The 23,388-nt window shown below is 30.8% G+C and overlaps 1 protein-coding gene across 1 annotated transcript in view; it reads left to right on the forward strand.

Annotated features, from left to right (window-relative positions):
* The window catches only part of mTor (serine/threonine-protein kinase Tor), a 157,276-nt gene that overhangs the window by 69,083 nt on the left and 64,805 nt on the right, over window positions 1-23,388 (forward strand). The window contains exons 28-34 of the mRNA XM_085816207.1: window positions 2,210-2,352; window positions 6,421-6,583; window positions 6,788-6,921; window positions 7,004-7,079; window positions 10,738-10,877; window positions 15,702-15,802; window positions 17,263-17,378. Coding sequence (XP_085672333.1) covers window positions 2,210-2,352; window positions 6,421-6,583; window positions 6,788-6,921; window positions 7,004-7,079; window positions 10,738-10,877; window positions 15,702-15,802; window positions 17,263-17,378 — 873 coding nt within the window. The remainder of the gene's footprint in view (window positions 1-2,209; window positions 2,353-6,420; window positions 6,584-6,787; window positions 6,922-7,003; window positions 7,080-10,737; window positions 10,878-15,701; window positions 15,803-17,262; window positions 17,379-23,388) is intronic.

Below are 23,388 nucleotides of genomic sequence, written 5' to 3' on the forward strand. Positions count from 1 at the left end.
AAACAGGGAATGAGGCAACATTTAATGATAGAAATATTAAAAATAAATAAATATAATTTGACAAACAGGGAATGAGGCAATATTTAATGATAGAAATATTAAAAATAAATAAATATAATCTTACAAACAGGGAATGAGGCAGTATTTAATGATAGAAATATTAAAAATAAATAAATAAAAGTAAAGAGTAAGCAAATAATTAAAAATTTGCTTTTATTTTAGCACCAGAGGTGCTATTAGTATTGAAACATACATTTTGTCTCTGTTACTTTTAAGTCCAAATCACTTTTCAAGTTGTTGCCACCAAATGTTATCACCCTGTATTATTTTTAAAGAAATTAAGTAATGAAAAATTTATATTTATGTATGTTCCTCACATTGGGGAGAAATGATGGCACCTAGAGCATCAAATTTTGAGTACACATATTCCTCCATCTGAAGTGCACCCGGAAACCCAAATTTAGAATGTACTTATTTATTTTATATTTTATACAAATTTAATGAGTTTTTGATTACCAAACTCAGTGATTTGAAAGTGAGCAGTAGCAACACTATTTGAAATAAAATATTTTTGTCTCCAGTGCTCGAGACTGCTGCCATTTGAAAAAGAGTAAGATAGTTGTCATTCAGTTTCAAATAACAATAATAGAATTTCAAATAACAATTTCGAATTAACAATATTTCAAACTTGGCCATTTGAAAGCATTGAATTTCTGGCAGTGTTGTCACTGCCAGAAATAACTTTTATCTTCCCCGTGCCAGGTTGTTGCCTTTCAGTAAAGCCTAAGTTATTTAACTTCAAATTCATCTGGAAGCTTATTGAGTAACAAACTAAGCAATATACTTTTTGATTGTTTTAAATAAAAATGCAGTAAAATCATAAAATGTTTAATTAGAAATATTAACTATTTTTATGAAATTACACTAGCTTGACTTAGTGAAGTCATTTACATACATTTTTCCCCCTTTTTTTAATGTTTAAGCAGCCAGCTACACAAGCAATTAGTTTTAAAGAAGAAATATAATAAATATAAAAAAGTATGTCAAGACAACACTGTGTTGGAAATTCTAAATATATGCTGTTTTTAAATATTTTGTGATTTTGCTGTTAAATTTTATTTATTCGTAAGGAAGAACATGATATTATAATAGTTATCTTTTAGGTGTGCTTTAGAGACAATCGATCATTTATCTGAAACATTAGACTTCACCGAATGATATAACAGATGATATAACAGAAGTTTTTCATTGCGACTTCACCGAATTGTAATGTATTATGTTAACAGGAATGAGTCCAAGAACAAACTTGTAGAGTTCGCACTTCAGCGAGAGCCTTAAGAACCTTAAGGAAAAAACCTTAAGAAATCCTCTATTGTGGATATGCTGCCATTATTATTATTTTGATTGATTCTTTGCTGTTAATAAATACAAAGTAATTACTAAAATTTACTTATTGTAAATAATGGAAATGGAAAAAGCTAATAATGAAAAATAAAAAAAAGTTTTGTAAGCCACCTTAACGCAATTATTCCACTGTATCTTGTTACATTTCCTTGTAAAACGAAAAAAAATAAAAAAAATAAATAAATAAAATAAAATAAAATAAAATAAAATAAAAAATCTGAACATTGATATGATAAATAGAGAAAAGACTGAAAGAACAGAAAAAATATATGTCAACGCTTAACTGTGTAGCTTGAATTCTAAACATACGCTGCTATGCTCATTTTCAGAATTTTATGATTTTGCTGTTGTGTGATGGTTAAATGCAAAGAAAGCAATTGTTAATAGGTTAATAATAAAGCTAAAAAAAAAAAAAAAAAAGGACACATATTGTGTTAGCTGGAGTGAGTTCAAGAGCAAACTGGTAGAGTCTACACTCAATGAGAGCGTAAAAAACCTTAAGAAATCCTCTAGTGCGATGATAAAAATCTGAATCCTTTCAGATTTTTTTTAACAGATATGTTAAAAAAATTACTAAGTACATTTTTTTTTTTTTTTTTTTTTTTAAAGTAAGATATCAAAAACTTAGTTATGTTTGAGTATTTCACCATCCATTATCTCCTAGTGATATTCTGATTGTTTATGTATAGAGCATTATAATATATACAATTTTTGTACATGAGATTTTGTTTTTAATGCAAGAATTAATTTTAATAAGTTCTTTTAATGTATTTTGAAGAAAAATATCTATATTTGTTATTTCTAGGCTTGGGCCATATCAAGGAGAGTTTCAAGAGATGACTGGCTTGAATGGCTTAAAAGAATGAGTGTTGTGTTATTAAAAGAATCTCCTTCTCCTGCTCTACGATCTTGTTGTGCCCTTGCTGAATCCTATGATCAATTACCACGGTATTAATTTTAGTGTTATAAAATTATTGTAGGCCTTTTATATAAATTTTTCATGTTGCTGAGTTTATGATGTTTTATAATGCTACACTTTCACTTCAATTTGTTACTTGTAGCTGGTTTATATGCAGAAAAGTTTTCAAAAGTTTGAAAACGATTTTATCAGAAAAGTACATTTGCTACTTACTTTAAATCACATTTATGTATTTAACCTTTTCACTTCTAGCTTCTAGTAAAATGTAAATGTAGAGACAATGATTAAAAGGCTGATATTTAATAATTTGTACAGCCTTTATCTATTATTATGCTTAGGTATGAAATCCAAGCATAATAATGGATTAAGGCTGTTTTCTATATCAAATGTTTATTATATATATAATTATGTTGAATGTCATTTAATGATATGCTGCAATTATTCCACTGTATCTTGTTTCATTGCCTTGTAAAACAAAAACAAAACAAACAAAAAAGCAAATACAGTACAAAGTCTGTAATCCGAATGTACATTATCTGGAATGATCTATAATCCGGATCTCAAAGCCACACACTTTTTTTTTGTATGCTGTACGAATACTCATTTAATGTATAACGGATGGTATAAACTAGGCTAAAATTATCTTCACTGATTCTAAGGCATTTCAGATGTACAGTTAATGTTGCAGATTGCACTGTTCCTTAATCATCTAATTGGATCCGGCTTATTATTTTTTGCAGACTGTTAGAGCAATTTTATAAAAATTAAGGTTGAACTTTCGATTATGTCAAAAAGAGTTTCTAATTCTGGAGCTGCCAAAGGATCTGCAAAGCGAAAGTATGTTCCGATGTCCATCAAACAAAAAGTGGAATTGCTGCAAAAAATGGATAAAGGCATATCCATCTCAAAATTATGCTAGGAGTATGACATTTAAAAGTCAAATGTATATGACATAAGCAAAAAGAAAAATGAACGTTTTGAATTTTTTTTGGATTCCGACACCCCACTTGCAATGAATAACAGAAAAAGGGTTCGTTATGCTAAAAGTGATGATCATTACAAAGTGATGATTGGATAGGTCAGACAGAATCGCAGTGAGGGCGTGCCATTGACGGGTCCAAAGCTAATGGCTCAAGCGAAAATATTTCATGAAGAAATGAACTTAAACACTGAGTGCACATATCCAACAGGTTGCTTAACCAAATTTAAAATTGGTTGATATACCTGATGACTCAAAAGTAGTCCTGATTGTTGACAACTGTTCGGCGCATACTTCACTTAAAGTTTTAGTGAAAGATAATGTATCCGTATTATTCTTCCCTCCAAATTGTACGTCTATCATTCAGCCTATGGATATGGGAATAGTGCACGTGCTGAAATGCAAATATAAAGTAGCATTTTAAAAATCTATGTTAAATTTCTTGAACAATGGCAAGACTATTCCAGACTTTTTGAAATTTTTAGCATAAAAACTGCTGTGTGGAGCATCGCAAGATCGTGGGAGGATGTGTCTCCAGATATGTTAAAAAATGCTTGGCATAATTTATAGCCAACTACCATATTTCATGGTGAGGATGATGAAGATGATAGCCGCGAATTTGAAGGTTTTCAGACATCGCAAACTAAAGGTGAAATTTTCCAGTTATTGGATTTTTGTAAAGAAATGTGGAGAAGCGGTAATAAATGAAGATGATATAACAGAAGTTTTTCATTGCGACGACAATGCCCCAATCATCAATCTATTAACGGACGGCAAAATCTGTAGTATGGTTCTAGATCCAGAAAATACCGCTTCTAATAGTGAAGAAAGTGACAAAAAAATTATTGAAAACGAAAACATTTCGATTGACAAGTTAGTCTGTATTCTCGACACAGCAATTACAGGATTTGAACAGTGGAACTTTCTAACATAACAAGAAATTATGTCTGTTTATAGAATTAAAGAGAAAATATTATCACATAAAACGAAGCAACTTAAACAACTTACATTGAAAGAAATGTTTAATAAAGTAAACAAATAAATATTAATTTTTTTTTTTTTTTTTTTTTTTTTTTTGGTAAATTTTGATACTCTTTAGATCATAATTGCTCTTTATTTCATAAATTGTGGTTTCGTATTTTTAATTGTATAATTACTGCATGCCATCTTACGAGATTTAAATTGATGATCTATAATCCAAAATCACCGAAGTTCCGACATGTCCGGATTATGGACTTTGTACTGTATTATGTTAACAGGAATGAGTCCAAGAAGAAACTTGTAGAGTTTTCACTTCAGTGAGAGCCTTAAGAACCTTAAGAAAAAACCTTAAGAAATCCTCTAGTGTGGATATGCTGCCATTATTATTATTTTGATTGATTCTTTGCTGTTAATAAATACAAAATAATCACTAAAAATTACTTATTGTAAATAATTATGAGAGAATTAGTCTAGCTGCATACTAATTGTTATTTTTGCTGATATATTTGACATAATGACATAATGAAACACATTTTTAAAGACCATTTTTTTCAAGAAGCTTCCAGAAGCCCACACAACACTATATAAAATACAGCTTCTAGAGCCAGGACGAGTCATTTGCTACCAAAGTCTGAGAGGCACTGCAAGGCAAAGAGAGTGAGCTGAATTGTGCAGGAGATTATTCTGGGAGTAACATTGGGATTTATGATATTTCTCGTGTGCTACAGTATGTAATTATTTGAAAAGGAATGGATACTTAAGCCGCTGTTATATACACATATTTTACAATGCAGAATATGCTTGCTTGAATTTCAGCGTGTTATTCTTTACTGAAAACAAACGCAAAAGCTCCTTTATTGAAATGGCATATAATTGAAGATGATAAATAAGTACTATGCTGTAAAGTTTTCAGAAAAATATTATGCGATTAGCCAAAAGAATCATCATCGGTAACCTTGAGAGGGAGCTGCATCCCAAAAATGTAATGCTTTGTGTATGCTATGAAATGGTGCCGCCAAATCGGACAATCTATTCAGAAAATTACTGTTGCCAAATTGGTGTGTTCAAAGCAAAAAGTGGAGCAAAGTACCTGAAACGGAATGTCAAGATGTTATCTTCCATTGTGACAATACTTCATTGAATGTCTAGTTAAGTATTACAGGTATGTTTTGCATCACCCTTCCCTATATGCCAGACTTTGCCACCTTGTGTTTCATTTCTTCAGGTCACTTTAAAATTTTCCGAATGACCTAGGGTTAACTTTTTTGGAAACTTCCAAACAGCACTTCGATAAATTCTTCATGAATAAACATAATGACTTAATTTTAAAAAAGGAATTTTTCATGTGTCGAAGAGATAGTAAAATGTCATAGAATTATGTGATTTGATGAAATTTTCTTGTGTTTTTGTATTGCTTCATTTGTATTTATCATAAAAACAGTTACAAATCTTTCCAGATGACCCTCTATAAATATTATTCTTCCACTGAAAACAAAAATCCATTTACCACTTCATTTACTTTAATTAATTTAACTTTTTTTTACTTCTGCTAATTACAAAATAGCTTGGATTTCAAGTAGTTCAGCTTCTTTCCAGGCTGTTTTTCCTATTAATAAAAAAACGCATAAATATCATAAAAATCACATTATCATACTTGAATTTCTAGTCATTAACAGTTCTTGTTGGTATGGCAGTCAGCAGTTTTGAAATTTTATGTTTCTTTCTAAAAAATAAATTTGATAAAGCTTCAGTTGCTGATGATTATGTGGTTTCTTGACCTTTTCTTTTCATTTTTTCTTTTTTCCCCTTTTTCTTTTTTTTGGTTGTTTTTCAAGTTTTTCTTTTGGAAAAATTATTACAGTTTAAAAATGAGATTTCTTTGAAGCTTTTAATATTCGGCAGATTATCTCAGTTTTATGATTGATTTGAATCCCCATCTTTCCTAACCAGCCTTGATATCTGAATAGTTGGAAAGAAGGTGTGGTGTCAAGCTTAATCATAATTTTTTTTTGTGTTAATTATCTAATTTGCCATCATTTGTGACAATAATTAATGTATAAATTTGGAAAAATGTACAACTGATTGATTTTTGATTACCTTAATATTGAAGCTTTTGTTCTCTTCTTTTATTAAATAGGGATATGTTTAATGCAATATTTCTATCCTGTTGGTCTGAACTACACGAAGCTCAACAAGCTGAGTTAGCTGAAAGCTTAGAACAAGCTTTAACAACTCAAAATATTCCTGAAATTACTCAGACCCTTCTAAATCTTGCTGAATTCATGGAACATTGTGAAAAGGTATTGTTAAATTTAAACGTTTTAGTATTTGTGTTTTATAATCACTGGAACTGAATGCAGAAGAAAGTATTTTGATTAATTCTGTCTGACTTATAATCATTAAAATATACTATGCAAATAATTTACAATTTGCCCACAAATCCAAACTAAAGTATGTTAATTTTATAAATAAAAGAGGTAGTAAATCTATTGAATCATTTTAAGGGTCCTTTACCTCTGAGATCAACTCTCCTTGGTGAGAAGGCTATGGAATGTCGAGCATATGCTAAGGCTTTACATTATAAAGAAGACGAATTCCATAAAGGTCCTACTAGTGAGATTTTAGAAACATTGATAAGGTAAGCAGTCTACTTTTATTTGATTGTATAACAGTAAAATATTTGTTCATTTTTAATTTTAATTTTGATGTTATATTTTTAGCATTAACAATAAACTACATCAAACAGAAGCTGCTGCTGGTGTTTTAGAATATGCTACAAAACATGGAGCTGATTTGGTATATATAAACCGTTTTTATTGGAATTGTTTTAATATGTTTTGAAAGAATTGTATATTTATTTTTGAATGTTAAATGTATAATTTTGTAGTCTATTACAATCAGACTAGAAGTATTGATCATAAATAATATTTGTGAATTCAGTTCTATTAAATATATCAGCATTTCGCCTAACTACTACCCATCTGGAATTTGGTGTGCTTGTAGGGCTTAAGGCTTAATTACGCTTAAGGGTTTATCGAGAAATGTAACATCATTCAAACCTTCACTAATTAGGTTTAAGAAAAGTGAAGAAGAAAATAGGTAAAATTGAATATTATTGAATGAGCTACTGCATGTTATTTGCAAATCAAAATAATGCAGTTAGAAGAGCTGCTTCTAAAAATATAATGATAAAAAAAACTATGACAGCATTTTGTATTTCTGGAAATATACTGTAGAGTCATTTGGTTCTTTTGAAGCAGGAAACTGAAGAAATTTGCAATGCCCTCACCTGGACCTCTCGAATGCGTGCCAAGTACGATACTATAACATCATGAAAACATGCAGAAAAGAGGGAGAAAATATCTTATAATACAAAACTGGAAAAGATGAACCTGCGAGCCTGGAATAACAGGATGATCTCTATCATGAATAGAATCATACAATTTTAGTGGTACTCAATTATATCTTTTGTTAAAAAAATTGCAGTTAAACATAATATTTATCTTTAAAGCAGTGACCTTTTTTCCATAAGTCATCTATTTTTTATTTTCTTTTGAAGTAAGTGAGTCTGTTATTTGAAGTTAGAAAAAACTTCCCACCCCCAAAAAAAGTGGTGAACGTTACAAGAGAATTAAGCTGTCATTAAGAATGTTTATAACAAAGTGCTTATATGAGGCATTTTTGTATTATTATTTACTTTTAGGAACATTAGTTATTTTTGACAGTACTTCCTATTAAAGCAGCTCCTCCAAGTGCTTTTTCAAATTTTGGCATCATTTAAAATTAATTTGACAAAAACTGAAACACTGTTGCAATTTGAAAAAATGAAAAACTGAAATGTGTAGGGAAAAATAGCTTTCATTTATCTTTCTGGAGACCATAATTGGGAAATAGAATAAAAAATTAATATTTTTTTATTAACACATATTTAACTGTCTATTGCACCATTTGATAGTAGTTTTTTCTTCAAGCCAAAAGTATATGGCAGTTCTTTAAAGAAATATTGGGTAAGTGGCATATAGCATCCTTCTATTGAGCAACAGTTACATCTCTAGATTTAGCATCCAATTTCTACTGGAAATTTCTTAAATTGTTGATGCAAAAGTGCACGTGATCAAGTATAATTACTGTTTTTATGACCACTTACACACCATGATTCATGAATAATAATTGAGCTCACAAATTTTGTTAATGAATCAAACAGCAGATAATAATTAAATTTTCAATTTTAATTTGGTTTGGTTTTAATTGATTTATTAGTAATTTTAGAGCTCTATTATCAGTCATAGTTGCTGCACATCAGTTGATTTGCATAAACAGTTTTGACTGAAAAGTATCCTTCCCCTTTTGGAATGCACTTTAAACTGATCAGGTTTAATACTTCTTTGACTGCTTGGAATGATTCATTTATTCCCTAAATGAATATTACAAGTTGAGCTGTGCCAGAAATGTCATAACTTTCGTCAAATGGCAAAGAGAAATATTTGAATTTTGGATTTAGATCGAGAAAAAGTGCAACAATTTTGTTTGAAATGTTGGTAATTTGACGACACAGTGTTTGCTGAGATGAACTAGTATTTAAAGATATTTATCAGGCAATTTTGCAACAGCTTGTAAATATTCCTTTATACCATTCCGAAAATGGTTTCAGTTTTTAGAATTTAGAAATGAAATGAAATAAAATAACTTTTCTAACAGTATTAGATGGTTGCTGTAGCGCTGAACTAAACATTCTTAGTTGAGTTTTTAATTAGAATTTAAATTCTGTCGGCTCTGTTTCATTTACTTCTTTTTTTTTTCTTTTTTAGTATCATATAATCACTATGTTTTGGTTCATCATGTTTTTTCTCATTGTAGCCTTTAATCCCTGACTGCCACGGGCTTGCTCAGCCGATGCGCTAACTGCCCCAGGTGTATATATATGCTCTTTCGAAATGCTATCATTTGCTTTGCACTGCTATCAATAAAATTATTCGCAAAGCTTTGGAATATAACACCACAATGACTTTGACAGAGTATGCAAATACTATTTCAGAGATATCTGATATACTATTTCAGAGAGGGGGAGGAATTGGAGGGGAAATATTTCTGAAACAGTGAAAGTAATGACTGCTCAGTTACTGCTTTTGTTTCTGAGTAAAATGTACTTTTGTTTCTGTTTGAGTAAAATGTACTTTTTTTTATTCTGTGCTTTTCATTTACTGTTTGTAGTAGGTGCTTTTTTTACGAATATGTATGACAGTGAAATAGATGATTACTTTCCATCATCTTCAGGATTGGACACCTCAGAATATGATATTATGTCAGATGAAAAATATTACACTTTACTGGTCTAAAAATAAATTGATCAAAACTCCATTTTTTTAGGATCTTTTTTATGATATAAACATGATTTTTATTATATTAGCATCTTTTTTATTATACTTTTACTCTAAATATTAAATTTTGTATTTTTATTTTTTCTTTTACTCTTTATTTTGTGAAGGTAAACAGATTTTAGTCAGCAAAACTTGCACTTATTTTACCCCTAATACATCGCATAATTACGTGCGTCTGCGTAAAAAATGGTGGCACTGGGGAGTGAATCTTGTACGCTTTCTGCGGCAATTAAGAGGTTAAATACTGCCACAGTTTCTTCACAAAGTAAGCACATTAATTTGGAGTTTTGAATAATAAAACAGTACATCTCACTGTTCCCATTGTTCACTGTACTGTCTGTTTTTATCAACAGTTTTATTTTTCTTTGTACTCATAGTGAAAACTTACTATACTGAAGACATCAAGTAATCTGTCTGTCTGTACCCATGTGCATGTTGAACTATGTTTTGATTCATCACTTGATCGTGGTTGAACGTGACCATCACTTGATCATTCGAGCCTTGTCATTATTGCTTTTTTGACCATTCAGAAGGCTAAACATCACAGCTCTGTGACTATAACCATGACTGTCCATGTTGTTTTTATTCAAAAGAATCCAAAAGGAATTCTTGTTTTTTGCTGTGTTAACAGAAGATATCAAATTATAAATTTCGGAAATTACACCATGAGCCACAAAATTTTATTACGTGGACTGTATGCAGCCTGCAGGCTGTCAGTTTGCCATCCCTGATATAAATTACTGTAACCTTGATTAATTTTTCTTTCTCAGTCCTTTTCAAATCGGTATTTTAATATCTTCCAGAAGATTGCTCTTAATATAATTCTTGTGTTATGCTATAATATGTGTATATTATTTCATATATTTAGCAAAAATTATGAGCTAGATCTAGAAATATTTTATTAAAATAATTTCTTTTCTTCTATTACTTAATATTTTTTTTTCCAGTCTGTCTGTGTATAATTTAGCTTAGGCAGTTAAGTACATATTAAGTCATGGTCATGTTATATATTAAGTCATTTGCATCAGAAATTACAAAAATTATATTCATATTGATTTTGTATGTATTTTTTGCAGAAAGTTAAAGAACGGTGGTATGAAAAGCTGCACAAATGGGATAAGGCACTTGCTGCTTATCAGCAGGCTCGTGAACAAAAGCCAGATGATGCAAATTTAATAATGGGCCAGATGCGATGTCTAGAAGTCTTGGGAGAATGGTAATTTTTAATTATATGTTTTATTCTCTAAAAATTTCATGTTTGTTGTATAATTTCAACAGGAATACTTAGTAAGTCATTAATTATAAAATTCAAATCTTATCTTAAATATTGGAATTTATCAAACACAATAAAATATGAATTGCTTTTTTTTTTATGTGTATTAAATTTTCATATATATTTTTTTCCGTCAATATATTTTTTTATGTGTATTAACTTTTCACATATCACAATGGTCAGATATTTTTTCATGCATTTGCATGTCTTCCAACGTTAATTTTAACGATTTTTTCGCGTGTTTACAGTTTTTTCCCAGTTTTTCCAGATTAATTTTTTAAAAAAATTTTCCTTAGTTCATATTTTAATACAGCGTTGAACTATTTCGTGGAGCTACAGCTCCTGGTAACTTTTTAGCAAGATCGCTGCATTGTTTCTACCTACTATTATATCATATCTTTTTGCAGCATTATGCGCAAAAAATTTTTTGAGACCAAATAGGTCTTGCGTCTCATTACTAGTTAGCTTTACAATTTCTATTTCAATTATATATATATATATATATATATATATATATATATATATATATATATATATATGTATATATGGGATCTTCTGAAAGAACTAAATATATAAATTTCTATTTCAATTATATATATATGGGATCTTCTGAAAGAACTAAATATATAAAAAAAATATATAGTAACTCATATGAGCTTTTAAAATTTTTTTTAAAGTAGGTTTTATAGAACTCGAAGAAAATTTATTTGAAGATATTTATAAACTGTGAGAATGAAATAAAAAATATATCATCATGGAAAAAACAGTGTGGAACTTTTATGTATGGCAGTAGCTAAGAAAGAACAAAAATTAATGTAAAATATGTATTTATTTAGAATATATGAAGGTAAAAAAAAAACTGAATATATAGATATTTTATCAAAAAGTTGTCTGGAAGATTCCTAGCAGTTGATTATGCAATATTTTCAATAGGAAAATTCATGTATATGACATTAAAAAGATCTGTAAAGTATGTGTTATGTGTATTATTAGAAGTATGAATCAGTTTTTTCATAAGTTCTTTTTGCATATGATACACAAAGTACAAAACAATTAATGCAAATATATACTTAGATTTGCCAATAATTCAACTTACCGGTTTTGTACAATGACCATAAAGTGCAGATTAATTGTAGAAAAACATATAGCATGAATTGTTGGCATTTTCTCTATCTTATAGCTTCATTTTAGATTTAAGGAATGAGTGGTGTCAATATTGAATGAATGAAGAATGCTTTTCAAAATATATTATTTTTAATTTTATTTATAACTTTAGTAAAAGTCTATTTATGATATATCCTAAATAAAATTGTATCAATAAAGTAATAACAATGTAATATATTTTTACTATGTTCTATTTGCAAAATGAAGCGCAAAATTTGTAGGGAATGAATCATAATTTAATTAAATATGAACATTTTTCATTTAATACTGTTAGAATAATAAAGGTTTTCAATGAATGCGTATAGATTTTGTGAATATTTTGTTCTGTTGTTGTTATTTATGCTCACTTGTCTGACAGTAACATCAGCCCAAGCCCATGAAATTCCTTGCAGCAAGGAGCACAAAATTACACCTGTTGTTGGAAACAGCCTTTAGCACCTTGCAGGTGACAGTGCGATTTAGCTCAGTTCAGCCCCCAGCTTCGATGGAGAGCACCTCGAGGGGACAGGTCTGCGGGTCTCCCACCCCTCTCCCCTTCCACCAAACGTTCAGTTACACTGTCTTAAAAATACAGTAACCTTTTAAAAAAGTTGATCAACTTAATGTATTTTTCTCAAATAAATAAATGAATAATAAAAATAAATAGAAATAAAATATAAATAATAGGTTTTACTAACAGTCTTTTAAAAGGGGATAAAGGATTTCTGACACATAACAACTTAACTTTTTTCTGAGATATGCTAAAATGTAACATAATAGTTCATTTAGCAGTGTGGTACTGTGTTACTAATCAGCTTCAAAAAATTATGAATCAACTGCTGTATAAATACTTGAATAAAAGTACCATGTATTCCAGCATATAATGTGCATGTATAATTTCAAACAGATTTTAAAATTTTTTTGGTATATTCCCCATATAATGTGCAACCTTTTCTATACAAGGAAACCTGAAAAATAGATGTGCGGTGCTGTGATCTTTTGAAGCCATTCATTCCAAGTTTTCCCCAGCCTTTTGAACAATGGTATACCAAACTGACAAGCAATAAGGGAAACAATATTTGTGTGGAGAAAATGCTTGAGGGGGTAATTAATTCTGCAAAGAGGGAGGGTTGTATTTAATGCCTGAGTGCACAAGAATTAGGGATACATTTCAGTCATGGAAGCAAATGTATTTTCATAGGCTTTAAACCATGAAAGTAATGCATTTTATCTGATTATGAAATCTCAGTGGCCATGAAGTTAGCGAGATCCCATTAAACATTAACATTATTAAGTTAGTCCTATAGAATTTTGAAGGAACTGATCACCCTTTATTTATTTGTAAGTTGATACATCACATAAAAACTTAAATTCCTTGCCATAATTTTTCATATTGTCTTCTCATTGTTTATCCATTTTCTAATAAAGTCTCATGTTGAACCCATTTTTCTTGATGCCAGGATACCTAATTTTGGAAATACTCACTGCATGCTGTTCCTTTTAAGGCAGGTTCCAAATTTTAACCCCCCCTTTTTTTTTTCAAATGCAAGGAAAAATGGATGTACAGCAGTTGTTTCCTCTTTTATAAAGGCTAAACTGGTTTATCGAGGATTAATTGGATTTAAGAAATTAAATCCAATTAATCCTCGATAAACCAGTTTAGATTAAATTCTAAATTAAGACTCTAAATTAAGATGAAATGGTTGTTGTGACATCATGCTTATCCATTTTTGGTTCTAAATCGCACAGTTGGCAAAAGTGTATTCTTGCCAAATATGATAAATGGGAAAGTCGAAAACGGTCGGTATTAAACATCCTTGCAAGAGTAATTCGTGCTGATATTGTGATTGTATTCACATTTGTGATGCTATAAGCAGGTTCTTTGTCATAGTCTTATAAATGCTTTATAATGGCTTTGCAAGGCCTCTCATTTTTGCTTAATTTTTCTTTAAAAATGATTATAAAAGTTAAAAAAGTATTTTGGTTTGTTGAATGCTGGACAGTTGAATGTGGGAGATCACATTTTGTATTAATGTTAAAAGTTTGCATTTGTTTTCTAAATATTTAAATTTTCTAAAATTTTGTTGCCATGCATTATTTTAATTTTATTTCTTTCATAATATAGCTCTGTGTTCGTACATATTCAGTTTTTCATTTTGTAATACTGATAACATGTGTTGTCCTCAAATAAATTCATTAAGTTTTATTCAGTATTTTGAAAAACTGCTGTTTTTGTGTAGATAAAGATAATTTTGGATATCAGTGTAGTTAGTGCTGATAGACAGTTGAAAACAATAAAAACATGCTAGGTCTAATATTTGCTGAAAATTAAAGGAAATAGCTTTTTCTTTATAATCACCAGGTCATGAAGGATTTTATAAAATACAAATTTCATTCAAAACTAGCAGCCAAGCCTGCCAGATGAGTGAGCTGCATTCAAAGAAAAATTTATAAGTTCTATGTACTTCTGAAAAGCAAATGTATAGAAACATTTCAGTATGAATGAAATCAGTTCATTCTTTCCAAGCAACAACCAATTAATAAATAATTTTTTTATTGCCAAACCAGGAAACTGAAACTTTTGATACTTCAGTGAATACTTTTGATACTTTGTTGGTTCATTGCTTTTAAACAAATCAATAGACACGACTGCTTTAAATATTTAGTACAGTCAAAAGTCGTTAATTCGGACACCCATAATCTGGAATGATCTATAATCCAGACCTCAAAGCTAAAAACTTTCTGCGCATGCGCCGCGTTGGCACATGTGCACAGGCGTTTTACGCGTGCGCGTAAGACTTTGACTACTGCGCATATGCGTGTGCGCAAGTGCAGAATACATTTTCGCCTGCGCGTTTAACGGACGGTGTAAGCTAAAATTATCTAATTATCTATTTCAGTTAATGTTAATGATTGCGTTGTTCCTTAATCTTCGAAATGGATCGCACTTATTATTTTTTGCAGACTGTAAGAGCAATTTTATAAAAGTAAACTTGAACTTTCGATTATGTCAAATAGAATTTCCGATGCTGGAACTTCCAAAGGATCTACAAAACAAAAGTATGTTTCGATGTCCAACAAACAAAAAGTGGAATTGCTGCAAAAAAGGGATAAAGACATGAGGAATGTGACAGAGAGGTTAGTGAAAATGAAAAAATTTCGATTGACAAGTTAGTCGGTATTCTCGGCACAGCAATTAACAGGACTTGAACTGCGGAACTTTGTAACTGAACAAGAAATTATGTCTGTTTGTAGAATTAAAGAGAAAGTATTATCACATAAAACGAAGCAACTTAAACAACTTATATTGAAAGAAATGTTTAATAAAGTAAATAAATATTAAGCTTTTTTTTTTTTTTTTTTTTGTAAATTTTGATACCATTTAGATCATAATTGTTGTTTATTTCATAAATTACGGTTTCATATTTTTAATTTTAGAATTTCTGCATGCCATCTTACGAGATTTAAACTGATGATCTATAATCAGGAAAAATCGATAATCCGGAATTGCCGAAGTCCCGATGAGTCCGGATTAACGACTTTTGACTGTATATGATATTACAGCTTTTAATGTAAAATATTGTATCATCATCATAATGTAGAATTATTTCAATTTCATTTCAGGTCCCAATTATATCAGTTATCCAGTGAAACTTGGACTAATATTGATGAAGCTTACCGCCCAAAGATGGCACCAATTGCAGCTGCTGCAGCTTGGGGCTTAGGTAATTGTGCAGCTATTCATTTGGTATATCAGTGTTTTAAGCATGCAGGGTAAATAAACCTTAAAAGATTTTCCATTTATAAACCTGAAGTTATATGCAGATTTTGGTTGTATCTCTCAATTAATTTTTTTTTTATATATATAATGTGTGTTTATATATAAAAAATGTGTGTTTTGCGATAGTTATAATAATGAAAAAGTAGTACAAGAAATCTGCTTTTTGATGATGTTCTGTACTTTTTTTATTCCTTTGAAAATGTGAGCCATATATTTTAAGCATTTAATTTCTGTAAATCTTTGTATAAACATTTTTATTAAATACCTTGAAGAAACCTCTTTAAGGTGTTTGTTTTTGGGCTTAGGAAAATAGAATATTCAAAGGTATTTTCTTCCTCCTTTCTGTATGCCTTTGTGGTGTAATGGTAGTACACTTGACATGTATTCGAGAGGTCCAGGTTCGAGTCCTTGTGAAGGCATTGTTAATTTTTTATGTCCCCTGCTTCCAAAAACAACTAATGCCTCTACAAAGTATTTTTACTTGAGAGAAATATTTGCTGCACATCTTATGCACAGGTGATCTAGTGAAATAAATACACAGTTACATCTCAAATAATAAAGTTATCTGTAATGAACAAATGCATAAGTTTTCAGGTAGTTTTAATTTTTGATAAAATAATATTATAGAACATTTTTTCACACCATACATCTGGAAGAGTTTTGCCTTTTTAAATAGTAGATTTTATGTTCTATATCTTAAATTTCTAAATGACAGTGCTTAAACTAGCAGGGCTGCTGTAACTTGGCTGAAAAAATCTACATTCCAAGAGAAGATTGTAATTTCTTTTAAATCTTATTTTTATATTTTAAAAATATTTTCTAACTTTTTAAAACTTTAATAAGAAGAATTTCAATATGTTAAATTATAATTAGTTTTTGGATCACATTTTTTTTTTTTTTTTTGGAAGAGTGACCTTTAATCCAGAATTGTTTTAAGTCATCCACATATTAGAATTCTTAAATTACTAAAATTGCATTTTTCTATAATTTTATTTATTTAAAAATATTTTACCACTCCTAAAAAATTAAAGAGTGATGTGTAATTATTTTGAATGCAAATTCAAATAAATTAACAGGAAATTCAAATTTGATCATAGCTTTCTTTTTCTTCATCTTTTGTCTCTTTTTCCGTCAAGTAAAATTTTTATGATAAAAATTTTTAAATTTTGTGCTCTCCTGTCTTATTTCTCCCTTTCTCTCTCTTTTTCTTAATGTATTGCATACATGATTGCTTTAGAATATTTTTTAAAATTCTTATTTGTATTACTGTTCAAAGAAAACATATTTCTATAGTATTTTAGTAAATTCATTTTTAAAAGATGCCTTAATGCTTTCTATTATTAATATATGAGTATAATTATTTGATTAAAAATTAGAATGTTATGATACTTCTTTTTTCTCTAGGACATTGGGAAAGTATGGAAGAGTACACACGTGTCATTCCTCGCGGTACAACAGACAGTGCTTTTTACCAAGCCATACTCTCAATACATCGTTCAGAATTTCATCTCGCACAACAGGTTTGCTGCTGTATTTATTAAGTATTAAAGGAGTTGTTAATGTTAATTAAATCCATTTTGGAGATTATAAGTGACACTTGTTAGTATTCATACTTTAAATTTTCTAGTCTTAGGAATTCAAGTCTCTACTTAAATATTATTAGAAATAAGAAAAAGTGTTGAACAGATTAACATTTTAAAATGTAATACCATAGTATAAACTTTTATTTCAATTATATGTGTTTAGAAAGCATTAAAAATGAAAAATATATATAACCTTGAATATTATTTTTGCAAAATATGCTGTTCATCTGAGCCTTGTTGTTGAGCACTCGTAGATGAACATTGGTTCAAATCCCAGCAAACAAGCTGTTTCCATGGGAATTTTAATGGGTGTCCCCATGTGTGAAATGAATACAAATGAGTTTCCATTGAAAGGCATTCTTTCTCTTTTGCAAATAGCCTAAATGCTTTGTCACAATCTAAACAATCCTAAATTCTTTTTATATTAAATAAATATTTAATTGTTGTTGTTATGTACTTCATCATTCCAATCCTTAAACAAAGTTGTGAAAATATTAATATTATTGTTTTTAGTTTGTTTAGATTATAGTGACTGGTGATATTTTATAATTTATGCTTAGTTTTTAGGCTAAAAAATGTGAAACAGTTAAAAAAAATTTCCTCCTCAAAGGTCAGATTTTCAGCTGTTTATATATATGTAAAATTAAAAAAAAAAAAAAAATAAAAAAATAAAAAATACGATGGCTTTGCTCTTTGCGAACCAGCATCCTTTAATTAATTTTCTGCAATTCAGCATCTCCCCTTAGACCATTACCTTCTAGAACATTCGCACCTATTACATAACCTCCTCATATAAATGCTGTGTCATAAGTTTTTCTACATTTTTCTAGAAGCTACTCTGTTACATAACCTTTCATATAAATGCTGCGTCATAAGTTCTCCTAGACAGATGCCTTCTCGCCTTCGTCCTGCTAACGCTTCCGCTATGCTCCTCTTTCTTTGTTAGAACGTTATGATGTATTAAAGTTTAAAGTCAGTCGTATCTAATAGTTCAGTTACTGAATAAGTTATTTGATTAACTTCATCTGGAAAAAGTCATCTGCGTCATTCAAATTAATCATGCGATCTTATGTAACCGTTAATACCAGATGCCTCTTGACGACCAATCACCGAATTGTAAACTAAAACTTTTCTCTTCGCGTGCTTCCATCTTTCATAACGACGCACTTCAGCTTTTGCTCTCTACTCTGCTAATATGTAATTTCGCTGGCTTGCTTTCTATCCCAACAATATCAAAAATGTAAATCTTCTGTGGAACACGACTAGTGCCAAGTGATCTGTGGCCACATATGTCAATTGGAAATAAAAATGGAATTAAAACTGCCTCGACTGCCAAGTTCTTTAAATACTACGCAATCAAAATTCTTCTTCAATATGGATCTAAGCACGCATCGACACTGCTCCGTCATTTCCTTTGCTTTTATTATGTCATATATATATTAAAACTTAACCATAAAATTAGCAATTTTTTAAAGTAAGCAAGAGAAACAAAATTATGTACTGTATAATGACCATTTTTTTAAATCTAATATATCAGCATTTTGAAGTTTTTATATTTTTTAGTGAATTTTTTTAAAGTGCTATGAAATTATTTAAAAAATAATTCTACCCATTTAAAATGAAGGTCGGTTGTATATCTGAAGTGCATTTTAGGCATTTTCTTAAGTGTTTGTAAAAAGTTAATCATGTGATTATTTTGTCATACTCATCATCATTAGCTATATTTGATGTAATGATTTTTTAAATTTATTGTTTGTTAATATTTCTAAATAAGAATTGTAGTTTAAGCTTGTTTGTGTTTTTACTGTATATGGTGCAGCAGAAAAGATAACTTGACTTGCAATTTATTTTGCTATTATTTGACTTAATTACTGTAATAATTAAAAACATTTGCATTTTCTTATATGTACGAGGGCCATCCAGGAAGTAGATTACGTTTCCGTCTGTGTCCGCTAGGGGCGGGGCTAGCGCGGCCATCTTGGGGTCAGAGCGTTGCGCAGCTCAGTCTGCATCTAGCCGTGCTAGTGAGAGGTTCGTGCTGTGCTCCGTTCAGATACTGTGACGGTTTGAAATGTCTGCGTTAATTGAAAATCCCGCGAGCTGCGAGGTGTGCTCAGTAATAAGGTTTCTGACTGCAAAAAACTGTAAACCGATAGAAATCTATCGGCAGCTTCGTGAAGTGTATGGGGACAACATTATCACTGAAGGTGGAGTGCGTCAGTGGGTCATAAGATTTCAAAATGGCCGAACCAATGTTCACGACGAAGATCGAAGTGGGAGACCCAGCATAGTGACCGCCGAACTTCTCGAAAAAGTCGATGCTAAAGTCCGTGAAAATCGAAATTTCACAATAACGGAACTTTCTTTGAGTTTTCCACAAATTTCGCGAAGTTTGTTGCACGAAATCATCAGCGAAAAGCTTGGTTACCACAAGTTTTGTGCAAGATGGATTCCAAAAATCTTGACAGAGGACCACAAAAATCAGCGAATGGCTGCAGCGTTGAACTTTTTGGACGCTTACCATAAGGATGGTGACTCTTTACTCGATCTCATCGTTACTGGTGACGAAACATGGGTGAAACATGTGAACTGTGAAACGAAATTGCAATCAATGCAGTGGGGGCACACAAGTTCTCCCCAAAAACCCAAGAAATGCATGCAAACAATGTCGGCAAGGAAGATGATGGCGACTGTTTTTTGGGACAGAAAAGGTGTAATTTTGGTGGACTTCCTGGAAAGAGGCACTACAATAAACTCTCAAAGGTATTGCCAAACTCTCCAAAAACTCAGAAGAGCAATTCAAAACAAGCGCAGAGGAATGTTGAGCTCTAAGATCTTGTTGATTCACGACAACGCCCGGCCCCACACGGCAAATGTCACTCGTAAAGTTCTTGAATCTTTTAAGTGGGAGTTGTTTCCTCATCCGCCGTACAGTCCCGACCTGGCACCGAGCGACTTCCACCTATTCCCAGCAATGAAGAAGTGGCTGGCTATGCAGCGTTTTGATGACGACGCACAGCTGCAAGAAGAGGTAACGAAGTGGTTGAAGGCGCAGGCGGCCGAATTTTTCGACGAAGGAATTTCCAAGCTCGTACATCGCTACGATAAATGCCTTAATTTGTATGGTGACTATGTAGAAAAGTAGTATTTGAGTGTGGCTTTCATCTGTATATAATAAAATTTGTTTCCTATACTTTGTTTATATTTTTATTCCAAAACGTAATCTACTTTCTGGATAGCCCTCGTATATGTTTACAAAACATAGTCTCCCCTTTCTGCCCTAAAACATTCAAGCAAACTTTAGCTTTTCTTAAAATTTTAAATTAAAACTAGAAATCTTTCAATCAAATTATGAGCAAAATAAATTCTGTAAAGCAAGCATAAATACTATTTTAAATGCTCAAGAGTAAATACAAATCTACGTAACTGAAAATAACTTGTATCAAAGAGATTAATATTTATTGCTCGTCATTGAAAATACTTAAAAGTATTTTAAAAATTAATTTCAATATATTAAATATACTATTAAAGATCTCTGATGCTCAAGAATATAGCATTATATTGAGAAGTTATGCTGGTATTAGATGTAGTCATATATTCACTTAATTTTTACTCAGGCATGTTAGTAAGGAACATGTAAAAGGCAAAATTTTGGGAAAGAAACATAGTATGACAGTAACATTCCTGGTTTTAGGTAATCAGTTTAAATCTAGTAAGATGACTTATGGATGCGATGACACTGGGGCTTCATTTGTTGTTTAGATCAGATAGGAAATTGCTAACCCCCATTGGGCTGGCATCAGAGCAAGTACAGCCAATGCAGTCTCATTCGGTGTTAGAATTTAGAGGTGGCAATGGTTTAAAATTTAAAGAAACACAAAGTAGCAAAAATTAGGAATGGCAGAATTTTTAGAATTTAGGAAAGGAATTGGGCAGTAGAATTTAGGGGCAATAAATTGTTTTGAATTTAGAGAGGTGTACTGAGCAGCAGAATTTAGGAACTGCAAGTGATTATTATTAAAGTATGTTAATAAAAATAATAATAATATAATATATAGTTTAGATAAGTTCTGGCAACAATGAGTGTTGTCGTCATCAGGAGATCGTGCTTCACGATACTGTCGTTCAAAAAATAGCTATAGTTTGTAATTCCAATAAAAAGCATTGTATTTTTGCTCTGCTATTTGTCTTCTCTCTATTTTAGAAATACCTTTTTAGGTTATGTATTTTTTAAGAAATACTTTTTTAGGTTATGGGTCAAGCAAACTCCCATATTGCGTCAAATGTTTTGAATCGATGTTTTCTCGAAGAAACGAAACTCGTTAAGCCTAATCAAGTAAGCGTTTTGTTTTCGTTATAGCAATCGAAAGTTGTTTAGAAATCAAAGTATGGAATTATCTAAGGTCCAAGTAAAGCCTTTATCAGGTGAAAGCGATTGGCTTGTATGGAAATACAGGATAAAATTTGTTTTAAATTATCATCCTGGTGCTTTAGAAATTGTAGAAGGAACTATAGTGAAACCAGAAATTCTTCCTGTAGATGCTCCGATTGCTCAACAAGAGAAATATAATGAAGCTGTTAAGAAGTTTCAAAATGCAAACACTAGTGCTATGATGGTGTTAACGAATTCCATGATGGAAGAAACTCTGCAAAAATTATGAGATTTCAGACTGCTAGAGAAGTGTGGTTGGAATTACATAAGTTATTTGAAGCATCATTGGAAAATCAATTGTATAATACAGTCAAAAGTCGTTAATCCAGACTCGTCGGGACTTCGGCGATTCCGGATTATCGATTTTTCCGGATTATAGATCATCAGTTTAAATCTCGTAAGATGGCATGCAGAAATTCTAAAATTAAAAATATGAAACCGTAATTTATGAAATAAAGAACAATTATGATCTAAAAGGGTATCAAAATTTGCAAAAAGAAAAAGCTTAATATTTATTTGTTTACTTTATTAAACATTTCTTTCAATGTAAGTTGTTTAAGTTTTGCTTCGTTTCATGTGATAATACTTTCTCTTTAATTCTATTAAACAGACATAATTTCTTGTTCAGTTACAAAGTTACGCTGTTCAAGTCCTATAATTGCTGTGTCGAGAACACCGACTAATTTGTCAATCAAAATTTTTTCGTTTTCAATAACCTCTGTTACTTTCTTCGCTATCAAAAGCGAATTATAATGACGAGGAACTTGTTTTAAATCATATCAAAGACGGAGCATATCAAGATGAAATACTACATTTGGTAAGGAATTATAAGCCAAATAAAATAAAAACATCTGCGCTGAATAAAGATAGTGTTGACAGATCAACTTCCAATTCATTACGCGCCCGCCGCGCGGCGATCCCCCCGCCGAGCAGCGTGAAATTGATAAACAGATTTCGGATTTCAAAACATACTTTCGCTTTAGATCCTTTACATATTAACAAATGTATATCGGAAATTCTTTTTGATATAATCGAAAGTTTAAGCTTACTTTTATAAAATTGCTCTTACAGTCTGCAAAAAATAATAAGCCGGATCCAATTCGAAAATTAAGGAACAACGCAATCATCAACATTAACTGAAATAGATAATTAGACAATTTTAGCTTATACGTCCATTATAATAAAACGCGCACGCGAAAACATATTCTGCACTTGCGCACACTCATATGCGCAGTCGTAAAGGGTCTTACGCGCACGCGTAAATGCCTATGCGCATGTGTCAACGCGGCGCATGCGCAGAAATTTTTTAGTTTTGAGGTCCGGATTATAGATCATTCCGAATTATGGGTGTCCGAATTAACGACTTTTGACTGTATATGCATGCAATTTTTTCAATTCAAGTGGAATGAAAATGATAATATGGCGGCTCATCTTTCCAAATTAAAAAACTTATGGAATGAGTTGAATTCAGGACTTGAAAAGAAAAATGAAAATAAGTTACCTGACATGCTACTC

The sequence above is a fragment of the Stegodyphus dumicola genome, chromosome 4 (assembly GCF_044657685.1).
Source record: "Stegodyphus dumicola isolate Sdum_Otavi_A_Nest chromosome 4, ASM4465768v1".
Taxonomy (NCBI): Eukaryota; Metazoa; Arthropoda; class Arachnida; order Araneae; family Eresidae; genus Stegodyphus; species Stegodyphus dumicola.